General features: G+C 36.6%; 1 protein-coding gene across 4 annotated transcripts in view; it reads right to left on the reverse strand.

Annotated features, from left to right (window-relative positions):
- The window catches only part of DNAH11 (dynein axonemal heavy chain 11), a 179,008-nt gene that overhangs the window by 138,926 nt on the left and 19,403 nt on the right, over positions 1 to 20,679 (reverse strand). For 3 of the 4 annotated variants that reach the window (XM_034402384.3, XM_034402387.3, XM_034402386.3), the window contains 14 exons: positions 19,824 to 19,940; positions 11,999 to 12,136; positions 11,782 to 11,906; positions 11,221 to 11,416; positions 10,559 to 10,663; positions 7,631 to 8,026; positions 7,021 to 7,353; positions 6,626 to 6,880; positions 6,351 to 6,520; positions 4,319 to 4,541; positions 3,480 to 3,596; positions 3,298 to 3,384; positions 2,245 to 2,403; positions 143 to 226 (listed from right to left, as the gene is read on the reverse strand). In XM_034402384.3, the coding sequence (XP_034258275.2) occupies positions 143 to 226; positions 2,245 to 2,403; positions 3,298 to 3,384; positions 3,480 to 3,596; positions 4,319 to 4,541; positions 6,351 to 6,520; positions 6,626 to 6,880; positions 7,021 to 7,353; positions 7,631 to 8,026; positions 10,559 to 10,663; positions 11,221 to 11,416; positions 11,782 to 11,906; positions 11,999 to 12,136; positions 19,824 to 19,940 (2,505 nt within the window). The remainder of the gene's footprint in view (positions 1 to 142; positions 227 to 2,244; positions 2,404 to 3,297; positions 3,385 to 3,479; positions 3,597 to 4,318; positions 4,542 to 6,350; positions 6,521 to 6,625; positions 6,881 to 7,020; positions 7,354 to 7,630; positions 8,027 to 10,558; positions 10,664 to 11,220; positions 11,417 to 11,781; positions 11,907 to 11,998; positions 12,137 to 19,823; positions 19,941 to 20,679) is intronic. The other variant, XM_060685695.2, reaches the window with a different exon arrangement.

The raw sequence follows: 20,679 nt of genomic DNA on the forward strand, positions 1-20,679 counted from the left end.
GTAATTTTGTATGAAAATTTGGCAAAAATGAAGAAAAATCCAAAATTTGTTTGTAAGAAAAACAGAAGTTAATCACATATAAGAACAGTAGGTAAAGCAGTAGAATAAATGGAGGAAGGGTAATAATAGTTGTTGTATTTGCCTTTGCAAATCTTCTGAGTTCAACTTCCATCTGTTCCATACTAATCTCTCTCCAATGCCTTTTGGTCCAGTCATCAATGTTGCTCTGAAACAAGAGAAACATTGAAATGTCAGTGACATTTGACAAAGATTAAAATACTTTCATAGCCATGCAGTTGGCTATGTTGCAGGGGCTTGAAGAATAGCAATCTCTTTGCATCTGCAGCCCTCCTCCAAAGCTAAGTAATATCAGTATTGAGTATTCTGCAACCAACATGCAAAGTCTTGAACAAGCTTAATATTCAATGACCCTTGTAAGGATCAAAAATGAGATATTGATAAGTGAGTTAAAGAACAAGAAAAGGAATACACTGACATTTTAAAAAATGGTCTATTTCACTGATTTGTATTGGGAACAATGTTTTTAACTTCCTTATCCATGAAGTTAGGAATGAGCATTGAGATGGATTAATGCCAAATTATTTGGAGCAATAAAAAGGAAAAGGAAGGAGAAAAAAGAGAAAGAGGAGAAAAGTGGTGGTGGTAGTTGTGGTTTATTGATCAGGTCTAAACTGGATTTGGAGGCATCTTCTATAATTCAGTGAAAATGCTGACTGAATTGCTAGTTATCCCTTTTTGTAAATACCCAATCCAAAAATCTATTTCAGTTACATTTTGAAAAAGTTATAATTACACATTAGACAATATTATCAAATTAGAAAAAAATGCAAAAAATGTAATCAAATAATGGAGGGGGAGGGTGTTTAGAATTTTCCTAACAACAGTTCAGAATTTGAGGCTTTTGAAGATTAATAAAAGAAAATATGATAGAAGTATTATACTGGGTAAGGAAAATAGAGTCAGAAGGAAGTTTTTTTTCTTAATTCTTCCAGAATTAAGATCATCCATAAAAATCAGAATGTGGGGAAATTTAGGACTAATAAAGCTTTTAATAGAATTCTTAAACTATAGAGGTTGCATGTGATGTTGGCGACCCATTTAGATACTTTACAAAGAAAAGGACTATCCATGTCTATTAATCTTGAAGATCACATGCTACCCGCAGGACCATGGAGCACAAATATTTAAATATTAGTTTCTAGGAAGTCACAATGGAAGATATTCTGCTTTCTGGTTGGAATAACACAGAATGTTGGAGTAGATGCATCTCTGACCTAGATTCCAAATTCACAGTACAAGAAGAACAACAAGAACAAGATATTGTTGTTGTGGTTGTGGTTGTGGTTGTGGTTGTTGTTGTTGTTATTATTATCTTTTATTCATTAAACATGAAACTCTGTCAACTGAACATTTAAAAATGTATCACAAATATCATTGACTGGTGCTGATGGTTGATACAGGTTGCTGCCAGCATCCTAGGTATCAACCAAGTATATATTTAAAATGTACTGATGGTGAATTTGTCAATGCCAATGATGTTCAAGTGGTGCTCGAATTGTTTTAGGATTGCACCCAAGATGCCTATTACTATTGGTACTGCCCTTGCTTGCCTTTGCCATAATCATTCTATTTCTATTCATAGGTCTTTGTATTCTGTTATCTTCTCCAGTTCTTTCTCTTCTATCCTGCTGTCTCCAGGCACTGCCACATCCACTATCCAGACTTTTTTGTCTTTCTTAATGACAACAGTTAAGTCTAAGATGTTATGTGACAGGTGCCTGTCTGTTTGGATTCTAAAGTCCCAAAGCAATTTAACTTCTTCATTTTCTATGACTTTTTCTATTTTATGGTCCCCCATAATGCTTGCAAGCATTATTATTTCTTTTTTATTATTATTTCCTGGTGTTTTCCACTAATTTTTCATTTCTTTTTTCAACTCTTTTATTATATAGGAATTACATTCATGGGTTTTTTTTCCCTTTGAAATTAAATTACTTTTTTAAAGTGCATTTTTCAGTTTATTAACTCAGTCTAAGAATAAGTTGTTTAAAAAAAAAACCTAAACTCTGCTTCTAAAATGACAGTTTGATATTTACACTTCACTCTTCATATTGGCCTCTAAAATGTCAAAGTGTTTCAAAGCATTATATTAATAAGATAATAATAAATAGCTAGTTTACACTGCTTTTGGAGAATTAAATAATATTCTTAATGAATTCTTACTGTGGCATAAATATTAATATCCCACACTCCCTTCAGCAACTTTATTTCTTTGCGACATTCTTTTATTTGTTTATACTCTGGAATAGTCACTTCAAAAAGGTTGGCAGATTCCCATAGGTGCAACATTTCTTCTTCCATTCTTTCTAATTCCTGATTTGCCTACAAAAGGGAAAATATTAGAAAATTCCATTTGTAATTCAAAGCAATAGATACTGAAAGCAAAAAGAATTACATACTGTAGATATTCTATGGGTATTACTTTTAAGTAATCCATATGTCATTTTATTTTAGTTCCAAAAGACAAACAAGATTCATTTACAGTATAAGCAAATTCTTCAGCTGCATGGATCAAAATTCACAGAAACACCAAATTTCCTTCATTTAAATTTCCACCTCTTTAGAATTAAACAGATGTAGCCATATGTTAATGCACCCTAGAATTTGTACATATAGTGTTGTTAAAGATATATATTTAAATCATAGTTAAAATCACTATCTATTTTTAATTTTCACTAGGTTGTTCATTTAATTATTAATAAAGCTAGAATGAACAAATTATTATTATTTTACATAACACTATCTAAGCATCTTTTGCCTACTGATGCCGTCCAGGTCTGCTGCAACACAACTTTAAGACTTCTGGGAGGTGTACTTCAACATATCTGAAGTGCACTAGGTTAAGGGAGACTGCTTTGATTTATGATTTAAAAAATCGAAGATCCAATTGGTCAGGTAGAAAATTATGTTGAATTTAACATAATTTTCAACTAACACCTAAAAAAATGTACAGAAATCACAAACATATTCTAAAACAGTTTTTTTTTAAAAGGATGCATTTTTTCTAATGCAGACATATTGTCCTCCTTTTAGAGTACCTTCAGGGAAACAATCACACACATTTTAAACTGCCCAGTTTATATAACATAGCACTTATCAAGCTCAACAGAAAAAAAATTAATGCTCTGTACAAATTACACAATATGTAAATAGAAATCTCCATTTTGTAATGAGAGATTATCAGCATCACATGCACCTTTAATATTTCTCCATTACCTTATCAAGAAGTGCATATGGGTTTTGCACATCAAAATGAAAGGGAGCATCTGCTCTAAATCTTTCTCTGAATCCTATCTGCTCTCCCTGTTGAAAGAAAGTAAGCAATAAATTTATGTCAACAATCTCATCCTCATAAAAGTATGTCTGTGGGTGTTGCTTTAAAAATAATTTCAGCTTACATCAAAAGCAGCACATTTTTTTCTGAGAATAGTGACCTCAGAAGTCAAAAAAGGAGTCACTTCATGCTTTACGGACACAGCAAGTTTTTTGGTAGCATTCCATTTTTCAGGCAATTCCTAAAAGATCAAAGAACAAACCATATAAAGACAGCTTAGCTAGATTCCCTTTTCACATTCTGCCAACTACATGGGGGGATGCTCACGGGCTGTTCCCACAAGCTGGGATACTTTGCCATAAATATCATGATGACAGGTACATAAAGCATATAAAACTGCCTGGCTCAAACTCAACTACAATTAATGTTAATTCTTCACTTGTTTTGAAAACTCATTTAAAAACAAGTCACAACACCTTCAATATAGGAAGATGGAAATAATGCTAATCTCCCCCTCACTCACACTGAAAGAAAAAGAGACCAAACAATATCTTAGAAATTAAATGCTGGGAAATAGGGATGTGAACACAGCTTGTGGCATATTTTTTTCCTAAACCTCTTTTTTTAAGCTCCCAATTGATGCCACTAAATTTGAACGGAAACACATCAATAAAAAGAAGTAAAAATTGATACGGTTTTTAAGAGAAGAAAATGGAAAATTGTGAAAAGGCAATAAGTTACTTTCTAAAAAATAAAAACAGTCCTTTAAAATGTCAAAAAAATCACCTTCATCTATTGGTATGTGATATTTCTACATGGCCATCTTGGCAAATAGATAATATTAAAAGTACAATTCAATAAGATCTTTTTTCTGCAACTCAATAATATTTTGGAAGACTGAACATTAGGTTCAATGAAATACAAAGCTTCTAATTAGAATCAAAAGTAGAAATTTCAAGATACCTCAACTTGAATGTAAATATGATCTGGCATCTTCTGTCCATAGTTTTCCAAGAGTACAATGGTATCCTTTAGAGGTTCAAAAAGATCATCAGTAGCTGACTGTCTATTTCTGACAGCCAAGAGATGAAACATAATGTCTATGAGTCCATTATAATCTATTTCTGACAACTGTTTTTGGAGTCCAAGGTTTGTCATTTTAATGAACTCTTCCAGGTCAGCTAAACTATAAGAAGAAAAGAAAGATAAATTTGCAATAGTCATTTTTTTTTCACATATGAATGTCCTTTCAATTATTTTGGTTAATTGTTTGTAAACAAAATGGGGGGGGGGGGTGCCTCAAAGAATCAAGAATGTCTTCTTGGCAGCATGTTTGGAAATAATTTGACATTACTATTTACTTCCTAGAGTGGAGAGAAAGGGGCTAAATCCAAACTCACCCAGCTGGCTTTGAGTTTATTATTTTATTATTTATTTTATTTTTTATTATTCATATTTCTATGCTGCCCACTCTCTGAGGACTCTGGGCGGCTTACACCAAAGACAGTATACTAAATAGCATATTGCCCCCAACAATCTGGGTCCTCATTTTATCCACCTCGGAAGGATGGAAGGCTGAGTCAACCTTGAGCTGGTGAGATTTGATCCGCTGATCTGCTGAACTAGCAGTCAGCTGAAGTAGCTACAGTACTGCACCCTAACCACCACTATTCAGCTCCTTGCACAGAATACTTTAGGTTATAAAGATTATTACAATTTGGGATGTATCCTATTTTACCACAAGGATTAGGATGGAGGAATGTATTTAGAGATTGGAGAATATATATTACTCCCCACTATAAAAGTTCATCTTCTATATTTAAAAAGGCTTGTGTGGGAAAAGAAATATATGGGGCCCAGAAAATTTAATTCATTCTGAATAGTTAGCCAAATTACTTCTCTTTTATTTAATTTTTAATTAATTTTAATTAATTTTTATTTAATATTTTCTCTTACTACATTAACATTAAATGCTAAGCTTGTCGATCGAAAGGTTGGCAGTTCAGCGGTTTGAATCCCTAGTGCCGCGTAATGGGGTGAGCTCCCATTGCTTGTCCCAGCTTCTGCCAACCGAGCAGTTTGAAAGCATGTAAAAAATGCAAGTAGAAAAATAGGGACCACCTTTGGTGGGAAGGTAACCGCGTTCTGTGTGTCTTTGGAATTTAGTCATGCTGGCCACATGACCACGGAGACATCTTTGGACAGCACTGGCTCTTCGGCTTTGAAACAGAGATGAGCATCGCCCCCTAGAGTCGGGAACGACTAGCACATATGTGCGAGGGGAACCTTTACCTTTATCTTTTACATTAACATTATCATAAAATGGCAAGTCCTGGAAGGATTTAGAAACAACAAGTCTTCATTTGGTGACCACAATTGGAACTGGCAATTTAGTTATTAAGGGAAGTGGTCACTAAGGGACAGAGTTTATAATCTTAGTTCAGATTTTGTTTGCTTTACAGATTTACTAAGTTTGTAAATGTGATAATTGTTTTTAAATTTACTTTTTCATCATGTGAACAGTTCATAAATGAGGCAGTTACTAAACAAGGAGTACCTATACAAGGCTTTGAGTGATTCTGTTAAACAGCTCAAGCTTAAAAGGTTCACAAGGATGAAGCTAGAATTGGGACTTACATCTCTATTTTCCCTTTTCACTCACATGCAGTGGTGGGATTCAAATTTTTTTACTACAAGTTCTGTGGGTGTGGCTTGGTGGGTGTGGCAGGGGAACACTGTAAAATCTCCATCCCCTCCCCACTCCAAGGGTAGGTTACTACAAAATCCCCATTTCCTCCCAATCATCTGCGACTCAGGAGGCAGAGAATAGATGGGGGGAGGGCCAGTCAGAGGTGGTATTTACCGATTCTCTGAACTACTCAAAATTTCTGCTACCGGTTCTCCAGAACTGGTCAGAACCTGCTGAATACCACCTCTGTTACACACCCCTACACACAGCCTGTTAATGGAATAATTTTACCAAAACATATTTTACCTATCAGTGACAAATTTCACAAGGTATTCTTTGAACATCCAGCTCCATTTCTTAATAACATTTAGCAAACTATGTTTGAAAGGTTTCAAGTCCACTTTAAGCCAGCCTTCAAAAATTCTGAAATCTTCAAATTTGCTCATCTGAATGTAAAGATGCTCATATATGTCAATCTACAATACATAAATATTAGAAATAAGCAAGAGCTTAATTTCATACTGGAGAGTAGGGAGTAAAGATTGCAAATATCAATTGAGACAGAAATATCCAGTTCTTGCCTGTTCTTTAAACTGCTCAGCAGTTGGGTGTTGATCAGATGTGCCAACATCTGTAATTATCTCTGTTTCTTCAGAAGTCAATACACGACCATAGAAGAGAAATTGTTTCATAAATTCTGATTTGTCATCTACCCAGAGATATGCGTAACAGTCGAGGGAGTTTTTGAAGTTCATGGCTTCAGTAATAACATCTGCCACTCTGTTCATAATTTTTTGCCTGGTACTGGATAGCTCTGATATATCATCCATGTCATTCTTAACGGAAAAAAGGGAGTAAAAATTATATTCCTTACGTAATATGATTACCTTACATAAAAGGATTACCTCCTTTTTTGAAGTACATGTGTAATGCATACAATCTTGGACTTTATTTCTATTTTAATAAAATATATTACCTGGTAATGCTGTATTTCAAGATGTAATGCCATTCTTTTCACCTGAGCAGATGTTTTGAAAATATTGCTTAAAAGTTCATCTATTAAATCATAAAAGCCATCACCAGCTTCTTTGTCCAGTGAAGGTTTAAATTCAATTTCTACAGCACTTAGGATCATCTGAACTTGAAATAATGGTGCTGGCTTTAAAGCGTTCTCTGTGTTTTCCAAGAAGTAGTTTAAATTATACATTATGGCATTAAAAAAGCCATCACCAATAATGTCATCAACAAACTCCAGGTAAATCTTCCAAGAATCTGAATCTGGGTCAGCTTTAAAGAGCTTTAGGTTTTCCTAAAACACACACCCAAAAATAGGTAGTTTAAGTCTACCATTGTCACAATTTCCATTGAAAAAGTTAATTAACTGGATAATTCTCAATCTATTATTAGTAAATCCCATTGATAATTGTTTATGTGTTAAATGACATGAAAAGGTGAAACAATTTTTTTCACTCTGAACTGATAGTCATATTTGAATAGATTTACACATTAGTAGAGATGTGTATATAAATGGTTGCAGAAATCAAATCAATTATTCTCTTCTCATGAAAACTGGTACTAGATATTACCTCTACAAGTTTATGCATCTTGCAACCATCTTCTTGGAATGACATGAATTTTTTAGCAACTTTGTTTTCTTTGTCTTCTAGATTTAACAAAGCTTCTTTTCTATTATCTTTTCTAGAAAAGAAAGGCTGCTCCATCCAAGACTTCATAATTTGTTGGATAGTCTTAATATTGTCCTTTGACTTTTGAAGTCTCTGTTCCAAGTCATGAACTTTGGCTTTTATACACTCAATATATTTCCAGCAATTTTCTTTCTGCCAAGTGAGCTTTTCTTCTGCTTCTTTTAGCTGATTATCAACAGCTATCAGCTCTTTTTCAACCAGAGGATATTCTACCTCCAAAACAGTCTGTTTAACTTTGTTGTACCATTGGACTACAAGTTCAAGATTTCCTGTGTACTGTTTATAGAGAAAGAGAAAACAAGGAAATTTTAAATGTCTTCCATAAAGGCTATACCAATTTCTGCCTGATGAAAGTCTCAAAGGTGCTTTTTGCAAGAGTTCAGTTGCCTCTTGAAAAAAAGCACCTTTGGGACAACCATGACCTGGATGACTGAGAATAGACATTTCTGATGAAAGGTTTTTGAAGGAAGTGTCACTCACACTATTGAATTACTACTTCATTTTTCCAGTATTTCCTTCCATTGCTGAAGACTAAGTTTGCTTCTAACCCTTTAACTATTTCAGCTATAATTACATCTATAATTAAAATTAGTATTATATGCATAACAATAATTACCCAATATTTTTTTCAAACAATTGCTTATCAGATAACAGTTTATAGCTGTTAACAAAAACAGAAGACAAAAAGGAACACATATTGATGGAAAGAAAAAACAGAGATAAGGGATTCTAACATTTGCATATCCCTTATTTAGTAACAATGTATTATAGAAAATTAAATATTCATGACAGAACTAGATTCAGTTTTGGAACTGAAGCAATCCCTAGTTTCACTCAAAATTCAGTTGATGTCAGAGGGAAATTTTATCAATCTAGCAATATCACATTAGTTGTTTTTCTCGTGACAAAAGAAATGAAAAAGTTTCACTTGACTAATGGCTCTTGCCATCAAGGTACATTCCAATTGTCCAGAATAGTTTCAATAGTCTGTCCCCACCACTCCATCTTTCCTTTGAGGAGAAAGGCATGATGTGGTTGGAACAGATCAGTGATGGGATTCAGCCAGTTTGCAACGATTCAGCCGAAATTGTTAATTTTCGTGCAGTTCGGTGAACCAGCTGATCCCACCACTGGCTGGCACTGCTCCTCGCCCCTCCCCTTCCAGACACTCCTTGCCTGGCCTAAGAAGATAAGGGCAATGGCAGGGGAGGTAGACTCATTCCAGGTGGGGCTGGAAATCTCAGCTGTCGAGAGTGATCCAAGAAGTGGTGCAAAGAGTAGCGCAGCTGGCCGGAGTGAGGTAATGGTGCTGTTGCGGCAAGGTGGGGGGGGCGCCGGCAGTTGAAGCAGTGGTGGTGATGGCCAGAGCCTTAGTGCACCTTGTCTCTTGCTGGCTCTCGCTGCCCAACAATCAGGGTTTTAAAAAGATTTTTGCAGCAGGAAACGGCAGGTGGCTACTTCTGGTCTTTGTTAGTGCAGCTGGGCATGCCTCGGTCTCTTGGGGAGATATGTGACCTGCTCTCTGTCCTGAGACATTGGCCTGCCGCATTTGCCACCACCACCTCATGGCCTGCCTGCTGATCTGACCCGTGCCACTGCTACCGCAGCTGCTGTTGCCACTTCATGGCTGAAGTGCCTGCCCGCTGCTGTTGCAGTGCTTTGCACTGCTCAGTGAAATTTAGTGCACTTCACAATGGGGGAGATGGGGTCCCCTCCTCCTCCTTGAGCCCATTATGATGCGGAGCCACAATGCAACCCTGCCCCATTCACCCCTGGCGGTGGCAGTGGTGGCGAGCAGGCCATGAGATGGCCGCAGCAGTGAATGTAGCAGGCCAGTGTCTTTGGGAGGAGAGCAGGTCGCACCTCTCCCTGAACAACCGAGGGATGCCCAGCTGAACCAACAAAGGCTGGAGGTAACCGCCTACCATTTTCTGCTGAAAAAACTTTTAAAAAAACCTGACTGTCCGGCAGCAAGACACAGCAAGAGATGAGATGCCGGAGAACCAGACCTGGACATTTCTCTCTGCTGCAGTGCTTCCTGGATACAGCTTACAGCTCCAAGTCCGAAGCGGCAGGAGGCGAGGGCTGCCTTGAGCACAAATGTACCTTGACAAAGGCAGAATGCTGTTGCTGTGTAAAGGCAAGTATAGAGATGCTTCACTCCTACACTAGGGCTCTTGCCATCACCACCCCACTTTGGCTGCCTGCACCGCCCTACCTTGCCATGAGTGATGTCGAATTAGCCACGCCCACTCAATTACATGACCCGCCCAGCCACGTCTACCTAGCTGGTCATTAGGGAGAACCGGTTGTTAAATTACTTGAATGGCATCACTGGAACAGATCCAATCCTATTTGTACTGTTTCAGAAATAGTGCAGAAATGGATTATGACTAGTATTATAGGGGTAAACTTCCCTGAAGTTGGACATAGACATGGACATGATTTGATCCAGCCAGCCTTGGCCTAAAGTGGATCCATGTACCAGATGTTCTCTATCCCTGACCTACGCCATAATAATGAAAGAAATTTTTTTTAGCCCAAAGCAGTGTATTTGAATACATTAACCAGCATGTAGAGCAATTTGCTCTATCCTTTAGACTCCATGTAAATTTAAGATTCCAAAATTTGCTAATCAGCATTTTCAGTGCTGAATATTGGGAAATTAAGTCCCCTAATATGGGGGACACAAAGATTGAGAAAGGCTAATATAAACATTTCCATTTCATTTGTATTAATAAGAAATAAAGGAAAAGAATAGAAATTAAGCTAAATATGAATAATTAACAGATTTTAAAAAGTACATACATTAGCAAATGTTCCCTTTTTCTTGTATAACTCTAATCCTGAACTTGGAATATTGGGCTGATCCATAAGCAAGAGATATTTCACATCTCTTAAAACAGCTACCAGCTGAAACAAAATATATTTCATGTTAGTTCTAAATGCTATTTATTGTTAGGTATTAATTCTGTCTGTATTTCCAGAGAAAGTTTGTGACAATTTTAATTTTTATGTTTATTAAAATATTTCAATTAAACCTTAGATTAAATTATATTTATTTAATATATGTACATCCTGCTTCTTTTTTTCAAAGGCCAATAGGCTTGGATGAGAGTCCTGCAATTTTCTTGAATCACACAGAATTCACTTCTTTTCGGTTATTATTGAAAAGGCTAATTTATCTAGAAAATAAAAGTGTCAATATTATTAAATGCATATAGTACTCTTTCTGGATAGGTACTCAGGATATAAATTGAATATTTTTTTCTTCCTGTAGCAGTTCAAGAAATAATTTTAGTAAACAGATTTCCTTTATTTTTTAAAATTAAACATGCATGTGTTTTTTTAAAACCATGGCTTGCAATTCTATAACACTATTCACATTTTATTCAATAGACTTTATTTTTTGTTTACAGTATTATTCATCAGGCTACCATAACAAGAAAATTAAAACGTTCATACCATACCTTAGGATCAAAATTCACACTAAGGAGACCATCTTTACCATTTCGCTTAATCAAAGGTTGATCTAAATTAAACAGACAAATATCATCCACCATGGATTTCCATTTAAAATAGATCTGATCTTCATATTGGTCAAGTAATCTCAATATTTCTATATATTTCTGATAAATTAAAGTAGCTTCAAAATTTTCCAGGATTCTAAAAAGGAAGACATAATGTCACACTAGCAAAATGGTCATGTCAAATAAATTTGTTGATTTCTATCAGCAAAACGAAAGCTATTTAATGGAAATATGAATGTAAATATGACTCCATGAATAGTTTGCAGTAAGTATTTAGTTATGCCGCTCAAGTCTGGCTCAAAATATTTGAAAATATCTTTGAAAAGGTAAGAATTGTACCATCTTCTCACCTTTTTTCCACTCTGAATTTCAATTGAGTCTTACTTCAACACAATGTCCTCTATCACAGTGTTTCTCAACCTTGGCAACATTAAGATGTATGAACTCCCAGAATTCCCCAACCAGCCTAAATATTTCCTATTGTCAAAGAGATTTACTTACTGTTGGGGAACAAATGAGAAGCTTGACCAAAATGACAATATGCGAGCTTTAATTTCTCGAGACCATTTAAGGTTTCCTGAAGTAGATGACATGTTTTTGTTTATGACTTCATTCCCCTCTTCCTCCTGTAATTATTAAAGGACAGGTCGGTAATTCTGCAAAAAAATATCTTGTGAGAAATGCAAATGGACTCATTTGCTCTTAAACTGCCACATACCTGTTTAATGTGTTCATCATACAAATATTTACAGTTTCTCAATTCTTCATCAAACATCTGTAGCAAGATCTTATAATTTGTGCTAAACATTTCTGTAATCATTGGTTTCTCCAAAAAAGGTCCAAGAATGGTTATAAGCTGTGTAAATAAAGGATATGATTATGTCAACCTCCCTTTTTCCCAGGTTGGAGAGAATGGTATCAAAATATCATACATGGAAGTTGGAACACAAGAGGAGACTGTTGTTCACATTCAACATACGTCCTCTGCTTAAGGAACTGTGTTTAATTAAACTAGGAATGGTATGCCCATTTTTCAGTCAGTCTTGGCTCTAGAAACTGTTGAGATTAATCCTTGCAGTTTTCCTGGCAAGATTTTGAAAGTGATTTTCTATTGCCTGCTTCCTAGAGCTAGCTAAGAGTGACTGGCTTATGGTCACCCAGCTGGCTTTGGGCCCAAAATGGGACTAGAACTCACAGTGCTTGTTGCCTGTGCTTAGAGTTTAACTGCCAGGTATCAAAAATAAATTTATTACATTTTCCACCTACATTACATTTCTACCTAAACATTAATAATTTTAAAGAACAAAAATTATTCTACAAAATGGACATTTTATTTATTTATTTTCTCAATTTTTTTAAACTATCAGCAGCACTAGCTTCCTGGAAATTTATTTATTTATCACATCTCACAGAGATGTGTGTATAGCAAACAATAAAAACAGATAATAAAAAACTAACGATTAAAGTCGTTCTAAAACTGGAATCATATGGGACAAAGATAAAATACCAAGATTTTATTTCATATGCTTTATGTCAATAGAGGTAAATACATTCATATTCTGAATGCTTCATAGCACTTTTAAAGCATATAGCTAACATTAATGAACTTATTTACAAATATCTTCTCATAAAAATAGGCTTAAGTTAAACATAGCAAGTTCTTGCTTTAAAATATTCTCACGTACAAAATCAATAGCAGAAAAGGTTACTTTTATGTTGAAAAATATGAAGTGGCTATCAAGATGATGAAATTATGCAAGATGTCAAACATCAGACTGGAACTGCTAAATTTAATTCTCTCTAAACTCACAAGCTAGAAATGTATTATTATGTATAGGCATTGAAATATGGTATTGAATGACAATACATGCTCAAGATATTTTGAGAGGCTAAAGAATATACAGGTAGTTCTCGACTTATGACCACAACTGAGCCCAAAATTTCTGTTGCTAAATTAAGACAGTTGTTAAATGAGCTTTAGTCCATTTTATGACCTTTCTTACAACAGTTATTAAATTAGTAACATGGTTATTAAATGGATCTGGCTTCCCCATTGACTTAGTTTGTCAGAAGGTCGTAAAAGGTGATCACAGTGACTCCGGGACACTTCAACCATCATAAATATAAACCAGTAAGCAAGCATGAGAATTTTGATCATGTGACCATGGGAATGCTGCAATGATCATAAGTGTAAAAAACAAGAAGTCGCTTTTTCAATGCTGTTGTAACTTTGAACAGTCACTAAACAAATGGCTATATGTCAATGACTACCTATATTCAAATAAGTTGTTCTGGAGGAGGAGGAGGAGCCTGAGTTGTCAGCCCAGCAACACACATTTACAGCAACTCCACTCAGTTTTATTATTTGATTATATAATTGGCTTTTTAGTACTTTTACTGGACTTATTTTTACTTAATTTTGTTTGGATGAGATGGTAGTGAAGACAAATACACAGATAACAGATTTTGCCTGGAACTGGTAGTTATAGGAATAAGAAAGAAATGTCATGGCGTTAGCTTAGGTCCGTGATGATGAACCTATGGCATGTATGCCACAGGTGGCATGGGGAGCCCTCTCTGCAGGCACACCAGCTGTTGCCCAGCTCAGCCCCACCCTGCATGCATGCAGGCCTACCACCAATCAGCTGATTTTCAGGTCTCTGTCACACATGCGCAGGAGGTGGGTGGGGTGCATGCAGGAGATGTGCACGCATGCCTGGGTGGTGGGAGAGTGCAGGAGGGTGCGGCACCCCCCCCATGGGCCATTTCAGGCCTAGCAGGCCTCCCTGAAGCCTCCTGGAACCTTCAGTACTGGCTTTCCATCAGTTTGTACCAAGATGTTGTATCTAAATAAACCTATTCTTTGGGGAAACAGACTGTCTCAGAGTTCTGTTTACAATGGGTACATTAATTGGAACCTAACACAAGGACCCTGTACTCCCACAAAAGCCTCTGTAACAGACATAGTCAAATCTCCTACTCTGGGCAAGTGTGTTAATAAGGAGCAAAGAGCAAAAGTAATAGATAAAGAACTTGTCAAAAAGCCACAACTCTCTTAAGAATAACTCACCATCTTCTGATAAAGCAAAGACAAAGATTTCTTGGAAGCCAGCAAAATTATCCTCCATCAAATTAAACTGTTCATCGCAAACACAACAGATTGCCCTCAGAATTTGCATGAACAAACTTAATGTTGGATGTTGGAATACCAGGAGAGCAATCCTACCTTCCTTAGGTCAGCTTCTTCACTGCCAAGGTGGGCAGATTGATCTGTTTGCTGTTGAATGGCTCCCAGATGTCCCAAATTGGAAGCAGATATTCCTGTCATTTAAGCAATCTGCCATCCCTTTGGTGCTATTCAAGATGAGAGCATATATAGCTTCCTTTCTAATTTTTCCTACCAGAGTCTTTTGTGATGAAAAGATTAAACTGTTAATAGCTAATATGCTAGCTTCCAAAGTCACTGCTTCTTCACTCCCAACCTTGAGAGAGATAGAGCATGGGAGTCAGTCAGCTTTATTTGATGAAGATGTTCTCAATACAGAAGCCGGCCTTATTAATGCTTCTGGCTCCTTACCACAAAAAGAACAAGACAATACACTGTTTAAACTAGAAAATCTGAAGAAAACCTTGGTTACAATCACCACAGCTGAGCCACTTTTAGACCTTATATCTCAAACATAAGAGCCTCTCATTTTCCCCTCGGCAAATAATGGATTATCTGAAAATTGCCCTATAAAAAGTTGAAGTTTGAAATCTCTTGGGCCAGTAGAGGATCCTGCAGATGAGGAGGAGTCATTACTTTCATTGGGATATTCCATGGGCACTCCAGCAACAAATTGGGAGATGGCGGATCCTTGCCATCCTCAATGACACAGAGCAAGATGGAGCATGATTTAACATCTCTTTGCCCAACACGTCTGCAGAAGCCCCTCACAAAGCAAGCATTGTTAAATGGTGTGATTGTCATCCATTCTGAAGAAAACCCCCAAGAGCTGATGCAGGACGTATATGAGTCAAGTCATCCCTTGAAGGATGCTACAATTGTCGCTGATGACCTTCCAGCCCGATATAATAACCTCACAGTTTCTTCTTGTCAAAACCACATTGCCTGATGGGCCTCAAATGACTATCCTCTTTCCCTTCTAACTTGGAATATTGCTGGCTGGTCAGTCCAATCAAAAGAACAACTTTTTTTGACTATATATCACAATTTGATGTCTTCTTCCTACAAGAAACCTGGGTTTCTTCAGAGGTGGAGTTAGATGGCCACTGGATTAACTCTATCCCAGCTGCCTCAAGCAAGATTGGATGAGAGATCTAAAGTCGTAGCGTGGCCCTAGTTACGGTAGCACAGCTCTGCAATTTAAATATGTCTCACTCAGGGATGAAATCTACTTACCTTCCCTACGGGTTCGGAAGTGAAAATTTATCTCTAATTGTTTAGACAAATATCTCACAGCTGCAATAATTATAGGGATTTAAATGCTAGGGTGGGACCAAATAATCATACACTATTTAAGTTTTTGTAGTTTTCAGCACAAGAAGCCTGCAGCCGCCATTGCCAGCTCGGTTCTGGCTGGCAAAGAGGCAGCGGCTGGAGGCTTCTCACACCAAAAAAGAGGCGGAGGCTGCAGGCTTCTTTGCATGCAAATTAAAAGTATGGTCTCTCCCTTCTCCAGTTGTCCACCCCTTTTAAGTCAAAAAGTAAACAATACAGCAAATGATTGAGAACTTTTTCTCCGTAAGCATCAATACAAGAAATGGAAAATGTTTACTTAAATATATGTAGAGGATAGTTTTTATGATCAACTGTATCATGAAGCAGATTAAGGTGATGATTTTAGAGAAAATGTATTGGAGGATATATGGAAGAGTCCTCAGCCATTAAATTAGTTTTTGCCTGCTAGTACAAAGTATATCTTACCTTCAGTGCTGAAGATTCAATTAAATCTACAGGAAGAAGTACTTTATCATTTATCTGAGTTAATACTTTATTGGATTATTCTTCACATTTCTTTTGTTTAAATGTTGCTGCCATACTAATTAATTATTGCTAATTTTTGGCTTATATTCCAGTGGGGAAATTTATTTATAATTGGGGACAGATATTGTTTTCTTACTTCTTGATAGAGACTACATTCGAATATTATATGTGCCATGTCCTCCACGTTTACCCCACATATGCATATTCTTTTGTCATACGGGATTTTCCGATAACGGCCGAATCTAACGTTGGTATCTAGAAGTTCGAATCTAAACTTAACAAATAACTGTCTCTCCACTGATGGCATTTCTAAATATAAATACTTTTCCAGAGTGAAAGTTGTTTTAACTGCTGTCAGCAGTTTAAGGGAATGATTAGTTGAAAGGGTTGCCATGTCCATTTGCCCATGTATATCTTTAATCCGTTGTTTTACTTGGTTCAGTGTGTCACACAACGGGAACCCTACGCCATATCGGTTCAATATTTCTGACAGCCGGGTTAGCCAGGAATACCTTTGAGGATTTGAAATCTGCTGTTCCTCTAGACATATTTTAGGGAGTCTGCTGGCATCCATCTGGGTCATTTTTAGCCAGTAGGCTACCGCCCTAGTGATTGTATAGGTGTACAGTGAGAAATGTCCCAATTCAGCTCTGACAGCTGCAGCTGAAGTGGAATTGTTTACCCCAAGCATCCTCCTTAACAAATTATTTTGAGTTCTCTCTAATATGGGGGCCTCTGTAAGACCCCAAATTTCAGCACCATAGAGCATGATTGGAACAAGTTTAGCCTGAAAGACTTTACGAAGAGGTAAAATGGAGGTTGGTTAGATTCGTTTACTTAATTTGGATACAAGGCTTGCTCCTGCTCTGACCTTTTGAGAAAGGTATTGATGGTGCGGAGTCCAACCTCCTGCACTGGAAAAAACAATTCCGAGATAAGTATATTGGGTAACTTGCTCAATTTTTGTGTCATTAATCTGCCAATTGTGCTTTTTATTCTTATTGCCAAAGACTAAAACTTTTGATTTAGCTACATTTATAGTCAAGTGGTTTGCAGTACAGTAACGTGTGAGCTTGTCAAGAAGTCTCCTCATTCCTATTTGGGTTCTAGAAAACAACACTAAGTCATCGGCATACATTAATACGTTAATAAATCTAGAGCCTATTTGGAGGCTGTGCATCAGAAGATCATCCAGCTGCGCTGGGATATCATTTATATAAAGGTTAAAAAGAGTAGGGCCCAGCAGGCAGCCCTGCCTCACTCCTCTAGTTGTCGGTATACTGTTTGTTGAGGCCCCATTTGCTGCATATCTGACTCTAATTGCCGTATTAGTATAGAGAATCCTGATCAACAAAATAAGTCTGGGGTCCATCCCCATAACTTGTAGTTTCCTCCACAAGTGGTTCCTATCTATAGAATCAAAAGCAGCAGTAAGGTCAATAAAGGCGGTATACAGCTTTTTCCCCTGGGTCTTGTATTTATTAATTAAGTGGGAAAGGACAAAACAATTGTCTATGGTAGACCTACCTGATCTAAAACCTGCCTGCTCATTTGCCAGAATTTCCTTATCCAAGCACCAGTCCTCTATTTTATTTAGGAGATGTTTCGTATACATTTTTGAAATTATATAAAGAAGACTGATGGGTCGGTAGTTGGATGGGGCAGCTCTGTCACCTTTCTTAAAAATTGGAAAAACTATAGCTAACCTCCACCCTTCAGGGATTATCCCTACTTTATTGATATAAGTAAACAGTGCTACCAGCACCGGTACCCAAAAGTCAATGTTGGACCTAAAGAGTTCAGGAGGCAACAAGTCCTCTCCAGGGGCCTTCCCGGCCTTTAAGGATTGAATTATATGCTTAACTTCGGTAGGGGTAACTGGTGTCCATTCCGGACATTTCCTTAATTCTTGCTGGAGGATATCCAATTGCAAGACATTTGTTGTATTGTTACCATCAAATAAAGCAAGATAGTGCTTCTCCCATTTTACTGCTGATATATCAGTGTCCATAAATGGGGAACGTTGTTTTAATATACCGGCTATCTTATGCCAAAAGATCGTAGGGAATTGGGATTTCGCTGCCATTTCTACCTCTTTCCACATCCTGGTGTTATAGCTACTTTTCTTGTTTTTCAGTAGGGATTTGTATGCTTTCCTGAGTTGAACCATATTTGAATAATCACCATCCTGTCTGGATCGGTTAACTTTCTTAACTGCGGCTCTTAGATTTGACCTCAAGTTATGGCAATCATCATCAAACCACTTTCTAGAGATCCCATCTACTTTTCTATCGTTCTGGATCATTAAGTTCTTAAGAGTAGAAGTTAGCTCTGTATAAGCTGGCATTGGGGTGTTGTCTCCAGGCTTAGATTCGGAGATTTCCCTTGCTAGGTGTCTGGCTTCGTCTGAGCCCAAATAAGTGGTGACAGATTTGACATCAAGTCTGTGCCAATATAACCTTTTATAGTTATAAACCCGGGCGTTTGCTAAGATGTCAATTTCCTCTCTTGAATGAGGCCTAACTTCTGAAGAGAGTGAAACCAGAGCCGTGATGGGAAAGTGGTCACTTTCCTCTCTAAATATAGCTCTTACTTCTGAAAAATGGTGTACTAAACTAGAGGAAGTGCAGATATAATCGATAGAGGTTGAGGTTTTGTTGGACGAGAAAGTATAGGGATATATATACCCCTCACTCGAGCCACTAAGTACTTGCATATCATTCATAAACAGCAGGGAAATTAACTTCTGGGCATATTTATTGGTCCTCTTGTCCATTGAGGACCAAGTGAACTCATTATAAAAGTAACCAGTTGGTACCAGGCCTCGGTTAGCATAGCTCTTCATTGAGGGACCTAGTCTTGCATTAGTATCTCCAGCTAATATAATTTTTGCTTGGGGAAAGCGTCCCTTTAAGGTAGCTAATACTGAATCTAATTCATCCCACAAATCCCTTCCTAGAAGGTGGAATGAAAATGGAGCGATATATACATTAATTAAGATTAAGTCCATCCCCCTGAACGTACATCTAATAGGCAGAATATATTGGAATTGAGGATCTAAAGAAATTTCTTCACCCTTCCATCCCTTTGAGGGCTGACTCTCCTCCCCTGGTAAGAGCGATCACTCGATACCTTAAAAGAATAACGGCAATACGAGCCAGTTATATCAAAAAACATTTTATCGATTGTAAGGAAGATGAGCTCAGTTAGAGAGGAGCTATCCTATTTGGGTTATCTAGTCTTGGCAACTTAGCTATTGAAATTTGATATTGTAAAATTTTAATGTCATCTATCATATATTTTTAGATTGCTATTTTTGTAACTGTTTTATCTTTTTCCCTTTTTCTTTTCTGTTTTGTTTGAAAAGGCCTTCGGGCTATTCAATAAACTATACTATACTAATTAATTATTGCAAAAATACACCCATTCCCATGGTTATAAAAAAATTTCAGAGCGTGTGTGTGTGTGTGTGTGTGTGTGTAAAATAATAATTTAATCTAATATAAAACTGACAGTCAAAACTATGACATTCATTTATTATGCTTCATGTAACTACCTTAAATGCTGACTCCAAACCTGAACAATCAAGAAATGCCACACAAAAAATTGCTCCAAGATGTCTTTCAAATTCCAAATTTTTGTGTTTAAAATCAGTGTAGTCTTCTTCAAATTCCTGTAGAAGGCAAAATCCATAGCAAATAGGTTTAAGATTTTTTTTAAAGAATTGCATTATTTAATCAATAAAGGATGTAAAGAAATAACAACTATTAAATTAGAAAGTAAGTGCCAACTTGTTAAGGATTCTGTTTCCTTTAACTTCCTACCAGACAAGAATAGAGAAGACAAAGGGAGAATAAAGTTGTTTGTAATGCTCATTGAACATTTTCAGGAGACAATAAGAACAGTATCCAGGATTCCAAAAAGTCAGGTTTACCAAAGGCCTTAAAATATTTGTACTACCCTGATCTTTTCACATAGAGAAAAAAGCTGTGCTTGGAAATCAGGTACCTAACTATAGCTGCAGTATTTTGGAACACCATGTATTGAGTTTCTCTTAAAAGAAATAGGAGGATCCCTAAATTCAACAAGCCAGGCTTGTCTCATGTTAAATAAAGCAAAGTACATCAACATCTGAAAATGGGTTTCCTAACATCAACTCTACAAGCAAAAATAACTTAGCACTATTCTTGATATACTGTATACCTGAATTACATCTGAACAGTTCTTCTTGGAGAAATAACCTGAATTAGCCAAACAGTAATAAACTTTGCTTATCTTTTGATATCAAGTTATTTTTCTAGCAAGTTGTATCAAGCTTTATTGTTTAATCTTCTAATTTTAAATTGTAGCAACCATCCTTATTTTCAGTTATATTAGCTTTTAAATCAAACAAGTAGCGTAAGAGTAATTGT

Source organism: Pantherophis guttatus, chromosome 4 (assembly GCF_059756535.1).
Source record: "Pantherophis guttatus breed Tessera chromosome 4, ASM5975653v1, whole genome shotgun sequence".
NCBI lineage: Eukaryota > Metazoa > Chordata > Lepidosauria > Squamata > Colubridae > Pantherophis > Pantherophis guttatus.